We start from the raw sequence: 13,347 nt of genomic DNA on the forward strand, positions 1-13,347 counted from the left end.
CACCCGTACACCGGCGCCGATGCGCCCGTGTGACTGACACCAGCAGACGGCCGTACCTAAAGACGGCCGTCTCTCTGCAGCGCCGGACAAAAGAACATGTGACCGGCTCCATTGCCGGTCATGTGTTCTTCCCTCCGGCGCTGCAGAGAGACGGCCGTCTCCTTCCTGCAGTCACACGGGCGCATCGGCGCCGGTGTACGGGTGCCGATGCGCCCGTGTGACTGACACCAGCAGACGGCCGTACCTAAAGACGGCCGTCTCTCTGCAGCGCCGGACAAAAGAACATGTGACCGGCTCCATTGCCGGTCATGTGTTCTTCCCTCCGGCGCTGCAGAGAGACGGCCGTCTCCTTCCTGCAGTCACACGGGCGCATCGGCGCCGGTGTACGGGTGCCGATGCACCCGTGTGACTGAGGCCTCAGGCATAATCAAATAGATCCAAAGAGGCATATATATATATATATATATATAGACACATACTTATTACCTTGTATTACGACACAGTATAGTAATGAAGAAGGACAGCTTTCCTTCTGCAAGCATATATGTATATTATAACTTATGGTCACTGCTGCACTGACCACACTGTTTTCAGAGCTGAATGACATTAGAAATGTCCTATGATAGCGCAGATGCACATCATATCTATTGGCATTATAAAGTATAAGGTTATTTTCACATTTCAGTTGGTTCTTCAACACATTTCCGCTATAACTCTTTTATTGATCCATCCACATAGATGTCAGATGTTTTTTTGCGTGACGAGTTGCATTTTTCATTGGTACTATTTAACGTACCACATAAGGTACTGTAAAACTTTTAAGTGGTGTGAAATGGAAAAAAAAAAACAAAAAAACTTCAACATCTTTTGAGGGTTGTAGTTTATACCGCTTACAAACTGCAGCAAAAATGACTTGATAACATTTTCTATGGGTTAGTAAAATTATTACCATGTCAAATTTATATAGCTTTTTGGCTCCACTACTTTTATTTTTTTCCAAAGACATTTAGTTTTTTTTTAATTATTTTCTGCCGCTATATTTTGACAGCCATAACTTTTTTATTTTTCCATTGACATAGTTGTTCACGGGCTTGTTTTTTCTGGGCCGTCCTGTAGTTTCTATTGGTACAATTTTGGAGTACATATGACTTTTTAATCTCCTTTTAATAATTTTTTTTCTTGGAGATAGGGTGACCAAAAAAAATGCAATTCACCGTCCAAGATAAGTAAGATACCGAATATGTCTTTTGTTTTCTTTTACATATATATATATATATATATATATATATATATATATATATATATATTTTATATTTTTATTAAACAATTGAGATACACATCCCACATTACATCAGTTAATCAGTCATTCTTGATTTTTCTGGAATCTGGATCAATTTGTACTTCTGGAACACATTGTGACTGTCAGCAGATTAGTGCATAGATATATTCTCGATATACATTTTGTATTTTTTTTTAACTAATAATCAAAAGTAACCAAAAAGAAAAAAAAAGAAAACAAAAAACACATGAAAACAAACTTAGACCTGTTATGACCTCAAAATTATGTGCCATCTTCCTCTTTTCATTTATTATTCTTTAAACACTATGTAACTATTTTCAGGGTCTGTTCTCAGTGCATCAATGCACCCGAGACAAATTCCTGATTAACAGCGATTAGAGATGAGCAAGCATACTCGCTAAGGCAAACTACTCGAGCGAGTAGTGCCTTATTCGAGTACCTGCCCGCTCGTCTCTAAAGATTCGGCTGCCGACGCGGGTGAGAGGTGAGTTGCTGTGGTGAGCAGGGGGGAGCTGGGGGGAGAGAGGGAGAGAGAGATCTCCCCTCCGTTCCTCCCCGCTCTCTCCGCCCCTGGCCGGCAGCTGAATCTTTAGAGACGAGCGGGCAGGTACTCGAATAAGGCACTACTCGCTCGAGTAGTTTGCCTTAGCGAGTATGCTCACTCATCTCTAACAGCGATGTTTCAGCCCAGTCCATGTTGAACAGGAATGCCAGCTTATCCAAAAATATTCTAAATGGAGGGGCTGTCGGTTTTATCCACGTCTGTAGGATGGTTTTTAGTCCCGCTACTACCACAAAATGTAAAAGCTTGTGCACGCCTCTTGAGCAGTAATATATATTTGGGTCCAAGTACCCAAAAATCACCCATATAGGCTCCTGTGGACAGAAATTTGTTAAGTGTGTGGTGGTATATTCATAAATACATGACCAGAAAGCTTGTATCTCAGGGCACGCCCGTAGGCTATGGTATAGATTGGCACAAGGAGCCTTGCATTTCAAACAATTTGACGTGGAGTATATTCCCCTACGGTATCCCTTTACCAGGGTTAGATATGATCTGTGGATGACCTGGAGTTGCATCTCTAGAAACCTAGCCAAGGGTGGGTATTTATGAGCTGATGACACGGATTTCATAATTAATTCTTATGTGAGGCCTGGGTCGTCCAGAGACCACCTATCAACCCCCGCATCCATGTCATTCTGCTCTCGCATATTTTGTATTGCTGTATATATTTTGGAGGTCATACCCCTCATGTCCCCCGATCTAGAGATCCATGCACCACCCATCTGTAGCCAGTCAAGTTCTCTGAAATGTGGCAGGAGTTGTTGGATATAGTGTCTTGCTTGCATGTAGGAGAATAATGGAATTGGTAGTTCAGGATATTTCTGTTTCATCTCTTCATATGACAGGATGCGCTTCTCTTTTTTGTATAGCAGTTTATCTATAGAGTCGACCCCCTGTCCCCACCAGACAGAAAAAATCTCGCGGGGATTGTTGCTCTGAAAATTGGGGTTATTTGTGAAAGATAGATATGGGGACACATGCAGGGATGCATGGCTGTCTCAGCGGAGTCTGTCCCATACCCTCCTGGCCACGAGAATTAGGGGGTTGCACTTGGTAGTCTCTGACAGTGTTGCATATGGGAGATGGAGAATATATTGTAATTGTATTGGGCTGGACAGTTTCTGTTCCAATTGTTTATTTGTAAAATTTGATTGGGGATGAATCCAGTGATGGATTATATGGGCCTGTGCTGCTAAATTGTAGTCTTTTATGCGGAGTAGATTAATTCCACCGTAGTCTTTGTGTTTGTGCAGTGTTTTGAGTGCTATGCGCGGTCGCTTTCCTCCCCACACAAAGTTTCTGTAGAGATAATTTATCTTTTTTATGTCTTTTAGTTTTAGAAAAATGGGTAGGGAATGTAGGATGTCTAGTAGTCAGAGGAATTCCGTCATTTCTAAAAGATTGGCTCTCCCCAGGAAAGATATCCAGGTGTTTAAGGTCATTTCTAATTTTCTGATATAGGGTTCTATGTTTGTGGCATACAGCCTAGAGGGGTTTCTCCTGACCTTGATTTCCAGGTACTGTATGGAGTGTGTTTCCCAATAAAACGGATACTGGTCTGTCCACGGGGGGTTAGTTGGTCCTTTTAGTAGTAAAGCTTCAGTTTTGTCTAGATTTAGGGTGTATCTTGAGAGTCTCCCTAATCTTTCTATGTCTTGTAATAACGGTGTCAAGGTCTCCTTGGGGTTACCAACTATCAATAAGATGTCATCTGCAAAGGCTTCTACTTTGACCTCTATATCATTGCAACAGGTGGGCCCTCCTACGTAAATTGACAGTCGGTGTGTTAAGACCATTATTTGTGAGAGTATTGATGGCATTCATTTGGGTTGCATTTATATAATTTACAAATGTCTGTCCAAACTTGCGCTTCCCCATAACCGCAATTAAAAAATGGCCATGCCATTTTATCGAAGGCCTTCTCGGCATCTAGACTCAAGAGCATCATCACAGGGCTGTCTCGGTTTTGAACAATAATTGTTGCCGCTATGGAGGCCCTAATATTTTTTAGGGCACTCCTACTCTGTCTGAAATCTTTCTGTGATGCATCCAGTACAGAGGATAGACTGGAGTCTGTCAGCCATTATTTTCAACAGAAATTTGTAGTTGCAGTTTAGTAACACTATTGGTCTGTTAAAGCTCGGGTTGTTTAGATCGGGTTTAGGCAATAAAATGGTTCTGGATGCCCCAAAATCTTCAATTTGGGTCTCATTTATATATAATGCATTGTAGAATTGGGTCAATGTAGGCACCAAGTCTGCTGAGAGCATTTTATAGTATTCTGCTGAGAGTCTATGGGGGCCTGGTGATTTTCCCCCTGCTGCCGACACTATTACCGCTTTTACCTCCTCCTCCCGTATAGCAGTATCTAGTAAGGATGCCTTTTTATCTGAGATTCTGGGTAAGCCCACTGTGTCCAGGAAGGTATGAGTCTCTAATATTTGATGGTTCTGCTCTGTAAAGATCTTCGAAATAATCATAAAATATCTCTTCCCTGTTGGTTATTATATATCAGTGTTGGGATGCCACAGTTAAAAGTTAAAATCAGCTTGTGGGGCTGGTTTTGTCTAGTTAAGTTGGCCTGTAGGCAGCCTAACTTGTTTTTTTTAGTTGCGTTTGCCAATGTGCATAGGTATATACAAATGTGTCTAGAAGGTGTTTTGCTGTTAAAAAGGCTTGATATGAGCGGTCGCTATGAGACTCAATATGTTCTTTCTGCACTGCCAGGAGAGAGGTATGCAGCTCTGCGAATTCTGTCTGAAACTTTTTCCATCTATGGGAAACGTAACTTATAATGTGACCTTGCATTACCCCCTTTGATGCTTGCCAAAATAGCGTTATGTCACCGTCATGTTCTCTGTTATCTGTTGGAGCCTGGACTAGATTTGGGTTGAGATCAGAGCTTCTCCTGTATATTAGCCCCGTTCCTCAGCCTCCTCCAAGCCCATGTATATTCTGGCGTCTTCTGGGGAGTTAAATAGAAGAGATTTGTTGCCTTCCTGAACTCGGAGTTTTACCGGGTATAGTAACTTGAAACGGGTCTTTCTTTCATGCAGAGCTTGACAAATTGGGGTGAACAACTTCCTTTTTTGTTGAACTATCATGGAGAAGTCCTGAAACAATAGGATCCTTGTCCCCTGGATTTGCAGCTCCCCCTGACGCTGTAGGCTTATAGGATGGTTTCTTTAGTCGTCCAGTGTAGGTATTTGGCTATTACTGGGGGTGGTTGTGCCCTGTCATTATTTCGTCGCTCTCTGTGTGGTCCGATACAGTGAGCCCTTTCTATTATTAGTGGATCATTAGGTATGTCAAGCTGGAGAGCCCGTGGAAGATCTGTGGTCATATATGTAATCAATTGGATGTTAGTCACTGACTCTGATATCCAGATGAAACGCAAGTTATTTTGGCGGTGTCTGTTCTCCAAATCGTCTATTTTGTCTCGGAGAAGTGCAGTCTCTGATTGGCTTCTTAATAGTGAGGTTTCTAGGGTTGCGATGGTATGTTCCGTACTTTGAGTTCTCGCCTCAAGCTCTGTCACCTGTCGGGCATAATTTGTAATCTGCGACAGGGCAGAATTTATTGATTTATGCTATGTCTCTAGCCTACTGTCGAAAGGAGTATTTTTGATACCACCTGTGCCACCAAAGATGCCTGTGCCACCTCCATCATATTAGAAGCTCCATTTAGAGCTGTCTATGGCCTCTGGGAGGGAATCAGACATAGCCATGGCGCTGGGGGGGGGGGGGGGGGGGGGGGGATATAGGTTGTTGGATTCCCTTGTGTTCTTTAGATTTAGCTGCTTTATTTTTTTGTTTTCCAGTTATTGATGTTTTTTCGGACTCCAATTGGCACGTTGTTCGTGTTGGGGTGCCCACAGTCCATTCGTTTAAATATCTGTCCATACTTGTGTCTTACGGATCATGTATACAGATGTTAGAGATACTGTCAAGCTCTCTATTTTGGCATTAGATTAATTATATGAATGTGGCTTCTCATCTAGAAATTATTCAGATTCCATCTCTACGTACAATTCCCCACTGGGCTGGTTCATAACTAGCAATTGTATTTATTAGGATAGGCATCTTCTTCTATTCCTCCACTAGGTGGCAGCAACACTGATATTTAGTGAATAGCTGGATTTTGGTATATGAAGACTTGTTTCCTCTTATGGATGGAACTGGCCTCTGTAGATCTAATAGTGCTGTGGACTTTGTACCCTGCACTTGTGTTAGCACTACAAAGAAAATGATGGCTGTGGGAGAGTGCCTCCCCCTGTGCTGCACACAGAATGATGGCTACAGGCCAAGTGGCCCTCCTAGCAACAGCTGGATCTACCTGAGCTGATGTTGTGGGGTGCACTTTATTGTCCAGGCTTAGGTGTCAGGATCCTCTAACAGGCTTCAGTACAGACGCTGGCAGCGGCAGAGAGAAGGATGCTGCTGCACCTAATATCAGGCCGTGTGAAGCAGCCTGTGATCAGTGGTACTTCTCAGGCTGTTGACAGTCTGGACCAGGCACAGCAGGGAAAAGCCGTCCGCCGCCTCTATGGGTTCTGATAGAGCGTTGGGGGGTGTGTGGAAAATCCCGCACAGATCAGCCAGAGCGGGTCTCTCACCTCCACTGCGCTGCAACAAGATGGCAGTCACTGCTACTTCTGGTCTCCTCTCCGTCTGGCACAGCTCTGGTGGTTGTCAGGGCTGTGGGCAGGTCTCCCAGTCCCTCCTCCCGCATATGATATTGCCGCTGGGACTCCCTCACCATCAAGATGTCCAGGCACTGGGTGCAGATGAACGCGGAGACTGGCTGCAGAGAAGTCTGCGGTCTTGGTCAGCAGGTAGGCCGCAGTTTTTCACGGCTGCTCCTGAGTGCACACTGTCAGTTTCTTCTGCTTTTTATCTCTGCTCCGGCACTCAGGATAGCTGGTGGAAGCTGGATGTGGGACACTGGGATCACTAAGGATGTCAAAGCAGGGCTTTTTTAGCGTAAATCCCCAGGAGCTGATCTCCCACGCGTCCTCTCTCTTTGGATGCTAAGCCACACCCCTCTCCTTATATTTTTTATTATAAGTATGGCAAAAGGGGCAGTTAAACCTTTATTCCCTTTTATTTATTTCAATAAATAATAAGACTTTTTTAAACTGATTTTTTCCATTTTTTTAGTCCCCATAGGGGACAAGAACTTGTGATGGTTTGATCTCTCTTGCAGTATGATGTAACTCCATAGCATTACATTATATCGCAATCTGATAGGCATTCTATCAAGCCATGCCCTGGGCATGGCTTGATAACCCATAGAGCTGCCATGGCAGATGGCCCTTCGGAAGGCCTCCAGCTGCTATTGCAACTACACACATGAAATTGCGGGAGGCTATTTGGGCCCCCTGAACATCGATCAGGGCATATAAATGCCATTGTCAGAATTGATGGCGGTATTTAAAGGGATAATCGCTCCAATCAGTGGCGGTGCTGACCCGAGTTGTTGCGTGTGGATGTTAGCTGTAGGAACCAGTCGGCACCCTCATTGTATTGAGCAGAATCGACCACCGATCCCCAGCCTTACAAACCCCGAACCTCCATGATGTCAATGTATGCCCTGCAGCGTTAAGGGGTTAAAAAGATAGAATTTTCAGAATGTAAGTTAGCAAAACAAAAATAAGTTTGTGCGTCCTGAAGTAACATCAAGATTCATTAAATACACATTTTAACCAGTCCTGAATCTGGTAAAAACAAGCCTTGCCACCAGTGTGACCACAACCTGGTAGTATATAGTCATCTCCCACAACTCTCCATCCCTTACTAGCAGAACGGAGCTGATAATGGGGAGAACAGCAGCAGGAAACCCTAATTTTTATGGCTGCTCGTTCTGCTGCGGCTGCAGAATATAAGAACTGTTTACAGTAAGAATATTCTTGTAAGAAACCCTCCAATCAGAAATGAAAATTCCTTCTATCATGTTCCCTTCTCTTACATTGTAAGTTCTCCTTCATACACACATTTGCAAAGCGTATTTTAACACTTGTAAAAAAAAAAAAAGCCACAAATTTCAAGTATTTTTCTTAAATCCTCTAGAGAAATCTATGGGAAAAATGACAGAAAAAAGCCACATCCAGAGCATAATACATTTTGGAAAACAGTCCAATGTTCCAAAGAAAGTCAACAAAATGCCACAAACCAAAACGTTGTATGTAGTAGATTTTGTATTCCTATATAGACTTCAGGGCCCAATGCACAGGGGCATATTTACACTGCGGATATCCGGAGCGGGCGTTTGCCTCCAGATTCCGCTGCAAACACTGCCCATTGTTATGTTATGCAAAATTACTTTTCCATTTAGTCGAAAGGAAATCAATTGTGATTTTCCGCTTGCATAGGGAAAATTGCTGCATGTCCTATTCCAGTGTGTATTCCGCGCGGGCGGCTTCCATTGACGCGGAAAAGCAGACGGTTTAAAAAAAAAAATACTGCACTGCGCATGTCCGACGGCTCGCCATGCTGACCATCTGCAGTACAGAAGAAATATATAAGAGAGTGTCTGTGAGCCAGCCCATCGATACCAGAAGCCTACCACCAAGGCTGTTGGTCTGCCGCTCCTCTTTCCTTATTAATCTTTCATCTATTTCTCTCAAGTTTTTTTTAACTTCTGGGCTATCAGGAAGTTATCCCTAGAAACTGAGCAATATAGAAAGTATGAGAAACTAAAAGGGGAAATAAGAAGAAGAAGTTAGAGTACAGTGAGAGTAGAGGAGGAAATCTAAGTTCTCATACAAGATTGGAAATCGAGAAGTAATAAAGTGGGGAACTTGTGGGTTTGGCAGCTGTAGTGATCAGAACTGCAGTCAGGAGCATAGTGACAGATGGGAGAATCAGTTGCCTGCATCCGTAGGGGCAACTAGAATGATCAATGAGCTTATACTGAATGGAGCAGAGATGAGTTATATATAGATGGGCTCCTAATGAATCGAATAGGGTGGTGATATACGACGTTGTCTAATACAGAAGCTGTGAGACGGATCCAGCAATGCTATATCTATTTTTTATGACAAAATCTTTTACCACCTTAGAGTGATTTTGGTTAAATAGGGTTGTGACAAACTGAGATAACTATGGTGTCATCAATTCATCCACAAATTAGACATATTGGGTCCCTGAGGAGCTACTGTAAGGAAGCAAATGCGTCGGGGCAGGACCAAGATTGCAGTGTCATTGAAATCCTTCTAAAGTGATTAAAAGTGAAACCTCCCCTCTTGCCTCAGGGAGGTACTAGATTGGTCACTCGCTTGATCTCCAAATACGTGCAGTTATACCCAATACAGCTGTACAATTCTTTACAGTGAAACAAGTAGTAACATCGATATACCCTGATTGTATCACAGAATATATATCAATTGTTGAGGTGGATGAAATTATCAGTCCACTTAATTCCCATCACTGCTCTCACAAAATAAGTGAGAAATATCATATCATTTCTACTGTCAGATGTGTGTGAGTCATATTAAAAGTCATGTTTTATAGTCCAAACCTGTGAAAAGGTTGTAGAGATATTATTTGGACTATTCTTGCTTCAGCGAAAGATCCTGCAGTGCAAATACGCCGTGGGCATTCGGCCCAAAAGGGTTGTCTGACTTTTATCTGAATATGGTTCCAATATGTAAAAATAACGAACAAGTTTATTTTCACCTCTCCAAGATAGACAGCCAAAACACTCATTTTGTTCATTTTGCTTCCCCAAAAAATGCAACAAAAGTGATCAAAAATGCCAAATGTACCCCAAAATGATACCAATAAAAATTACAGCTTGTTATGCAAAACACAAAGCCTTACATAGCTCCATTGATGGAAAGATTTAAAAGCCATAGGTCTTTGAATGCAGCTATACCAAAACAAATTCCGGCATCTGTTATATATATATATATATACAATAATACTGTTGGAAGCCAGGGGCGTAACTATAGAGGATGCAGGGGGTGCGGTTGCACCCGGGCTCAGGAGCCTTAGGAGGCCCATAAGGCCTCTCTTCTCCATATAGGGAGCCCAGTACTATGAAAAAAGCATTATAGTTAGGGGCCCCATTCCAGGTTTTGCATTGGGGCCCAGAAGCTTCAAGTTACGCCTCTGTTGGAAGCTACTACCTTTAGGGCACAGTGTGAGAATGTAGAGCAAAAGTGAGGAGCAAAGACATCTGAACTGCAAGCTCTGCACAGACAAGTCATGACCAGGAGAAATTGTCATGATAGTCTGGGTCAAATGGAGAATACAAGAAAGAGGATGACTCCAGTCATGTTCTGTGCTGTTTTCATAACACCTTATTTAGAAGTACACGGGCCCATATTTGTTAGACATTATGGCAAATCCTGTAGATTTGCCAGAAATCTCTGATAGGAATAACTCTAACAAAGGGGTCAGAAGATCTGGCTTTACCGTGATTCCCTGATTACAGACAATAGCACACAGGGACTTTTTAGCTAGATTTTTCTTGCTAATAGCATTTCAGATATTTAGAAAAATATGGTAAGCTGCAAATATATATTTTTTTAATTTTCTTTCATTCTTTAAATGTGTCATGTAATCATTAGAAGTACTGCAAACTGGCTAAGCAGTGTTTCTGAGTAAATGGAAGACACTGCATATACTTATGAGCATAAGTGCTGCGCTTCAGCTCTTTACTTATTTTTTAAGTGAAAGAGATTATCGTGGCCTTACAGGTTCAGAGAAGCACAATTGTGAAAAGGTGTGCCCCAGTGACAAATACTCTTTGTAGAAGCGACTTCAAATATTTCACATTAAGAGTTAAATATGTTTATGCAGATGAGAGGAGCCGGGTATTGGTCAGTGATGGTGCTCAGCAGCCCGCGAATATCAAACACGAAGACTTGGAAGCTGATGCTGTGTGGTTGATGCATAAGGAATCCGACTTCATCTGCTTCTATTCAACAACACCAGGTACACAAACTATATCCAGACTAGTAATATTATACAGGGTTTTAGAGCTGGCTGCCTCCAAGGTAACCAAACACATGTATCCATATATTTCCGAACCAAAATCATATATTGTAATATAAACATTTTAAATAATAGCTGTCTTTTTTTATCATAAATCAATAGTAAAAGCAATAAGACACTTTATAATATATTTTGTTTGTGAAAAAATTCTTCTCTCTCTACTTATCAGATTCTCCTTCGTTCCCCGTCTCCTGTACTGTTCACTCACTCTCACTTCACTGGTAAAATCCATCTTCAGAGAGAAAGAGATGAGATGGATTTTCAGCTTCACTGAGATACTCCCTTACAGCCACTGCCCATTGAAGTTTTGGGGGAGGGATGGGGAGGAGGAGAGATTAGTTGGTGAATTAGAATGCTTCCCTCTAACATAGTATGTTAGGCTGAAAGAAGACAATGTACATCTAGTTCAGCCTGTTTCCACCCCCACTTGGTCCACCCCACCTCCTCCCTCGGCTTATCACAACTCTCAGACTCAGAGACCTAATCTTCCTCCGTCTCTCTGCTCTGCCTCCCACTTTACTAACTCTCCCCTCCCACTCTCAGACCACAATCTCTTCTCCCTCTCCATTAGGCACCCTAACATCTCTCCATACCACCTCATCTATCGCAACTCCAGACCGGCCGCACCCAACAGTTCACCAAGATCCTACAGTCTTCTCTGTCTCCCATCTCTCTCCTCTCATGCCCCAACCTGGCTGCCAAACATTACTCCACCACTCTCAGACCTGACTTGGATGAAGTGGCACCCCCCATGACCAGAGCCATAAACTGCAGCCCACGACAACCCTGGCTCATGCCCAAAACGAGCTTCATCCGGCAGTGCTCCAGATGTGCTGAACGTCTGTGGCGTAAATCCAAAACAGCCTGTGGATGTCATCCACTTCAAATTTATGCTTAAAATCTACAATCTCACCCTCCATCATGCCAAACAAGTCTATTTCACCTCCCTCATCTCCTCACTATACCACAACCCCAAAAGACTCTTCAACACTTTCTATTCCCTCCTTAGCCCCCCCAAAACAGGCCCCCGTGATGGACCTCAGTGCTGGAGTGCAAGCCGCACATTTCAAAGAGAAAAAATATCGAAATTATCCATAAAGAATTCTCCAAACATTGCATAGCTAGCCCTCATCCTAGCCTTTTCAGCACTTTACCCATCACTCACCCACTAGGTTTACTCGAACCAACGACAGAGGAACAAGTCTCTAGACTGCTTTCAGCCACTTGCCCTACCACCTGCTCTAGCGACTTCTTCCCTCACACCTCCTCTGGTCCCTTTCCCTGGCTGTCATCACCCACCTCACCACCATCTTCAACCTCTCCCTGTTCCCTGGTATTTTCCCCTCCTCTTTCAAACATTCCATCATATCCCCTCTTCTAAAGAAACCAACCCTTGACCCGACTGATGCTGCCAACTGCCGACCAATCTTTAACCTCCCCTTCATCTCCAAACTATTTGAATGCCTGGTCTATTCCGGCCTTACTTGCTTTCTCTCTTACAACTCTCTCCTCAACTTCCTTAAGTCCGGTTTCCGCCCCCTCCACTTCACTGAAACCACCCTCACAAAAGTGTCTAACGACCTTATAGAGGCCAAGTCGAGGTGCAACTACTCCCTACTAATCCTCCTTGACCTGTTTGCTGCATTTGACACTATCGACCATAACCTCCTCCTTGCTATGCTCCGCTCTATCGGCCTAAAGGACACTGCTTTCTCCTGGTTCTCCTCCTTCCTCTCTGACTGCTTCTTCAGCATTTCTTTTGCTGGATCTAGCTCCTCTCCACTTCTTATCGCCGTTAGGGGCCCCCAGGGCTTGGTCCTTGGTCCCCTTCTCTTCTCTATCTATACAGCCCCAATCGGGCTAACAATTCGCAGATTTGGCCTCCAACATCACCTCTATGCTGATGACACCCAGATATTCACCTCCTCCCATGACATCTCGGCACCTTTCCTCCAAAACATCTCCAATTGTCTGTCCGCTGTCTTTAACACCATGTCCTCCCTTTTTCTCAAACTTAACCTCTCAAAAACTGACCTAATTTTTCCACCCTCTATCAGCCAAACTTCCCTAAACATCTCCATATCAATAGCTGGCACTACCATAACCCCCAGACAGCACACCAACAGGCTAGGGGTCATATTAGACTTGGACCTCTCCTTCACCTCCCACATCCACTCTCTGGCCCGAACTTGCCGCCTGCACCTCAAGAACATTGCAAAAATACGGCCATTCCTGACCACAGAGGCGCTAAAAACTCTCCTTGTTCCCTTCATCCATTCCAGACTCGACTACTGCAACTCTCTGCTAATTGGCCTTCCCCGCGCCAGGCTCTCCCCTCTCCAATCCATACTAAATGTGGCAGCTAGACTCCTCTTCCTATGCAGCTGCTTCTAAGAAGCGTCCGCACTATGCCAGTCACTGCACTGGCTGCCCATGTATTAGGGAACTCAATTTAAACTCATCAACCTCACTCACAACCTCAC

The 13,347-nt window shown here is 43.6% G+C and overlaps 1 protein-coding gene across 2 annotated transcripts in view; it reads left to right on the forward strand.

Moving 5' to 3' along the window:
• Positions 1-13,347, forward strand: part of LOC136625527 (caspase-1-B-like) — a 69,480-nt gene that overhangs the window by 50,682 nt on the left and 5,451 nt on the right. For both annotated transcript variants that reach the window (XM_066599778.1, XM_066599777.1), the window contains one exon: positions 10,670-10,804. In XM_066599778.1, the coding sequence (XP_066455875.1) occupies positions 10,670-10,804 (135 nt within the window). The remainder of the gene's footprint in view (positions 1-10,669; positions 10,805-13,347) is intronic.

This window comes from Eleutherodactylus coqui, chromosome 4, assembly GCF_035609145.1.
Source record: "Eleutherodactylus coqui strain aEleCoq1 chromosome 4, aEleCoq1.hap1, whole genome shotgun sequence".
Classification (NCBI taxonomy): domain Eukaryota; kingdom Metazoa; phylum Chordata; class Amphibia; order Anura; family Eleutherodactylidae; genus Eleutherodactylus; species Eleutherodactylus coqui.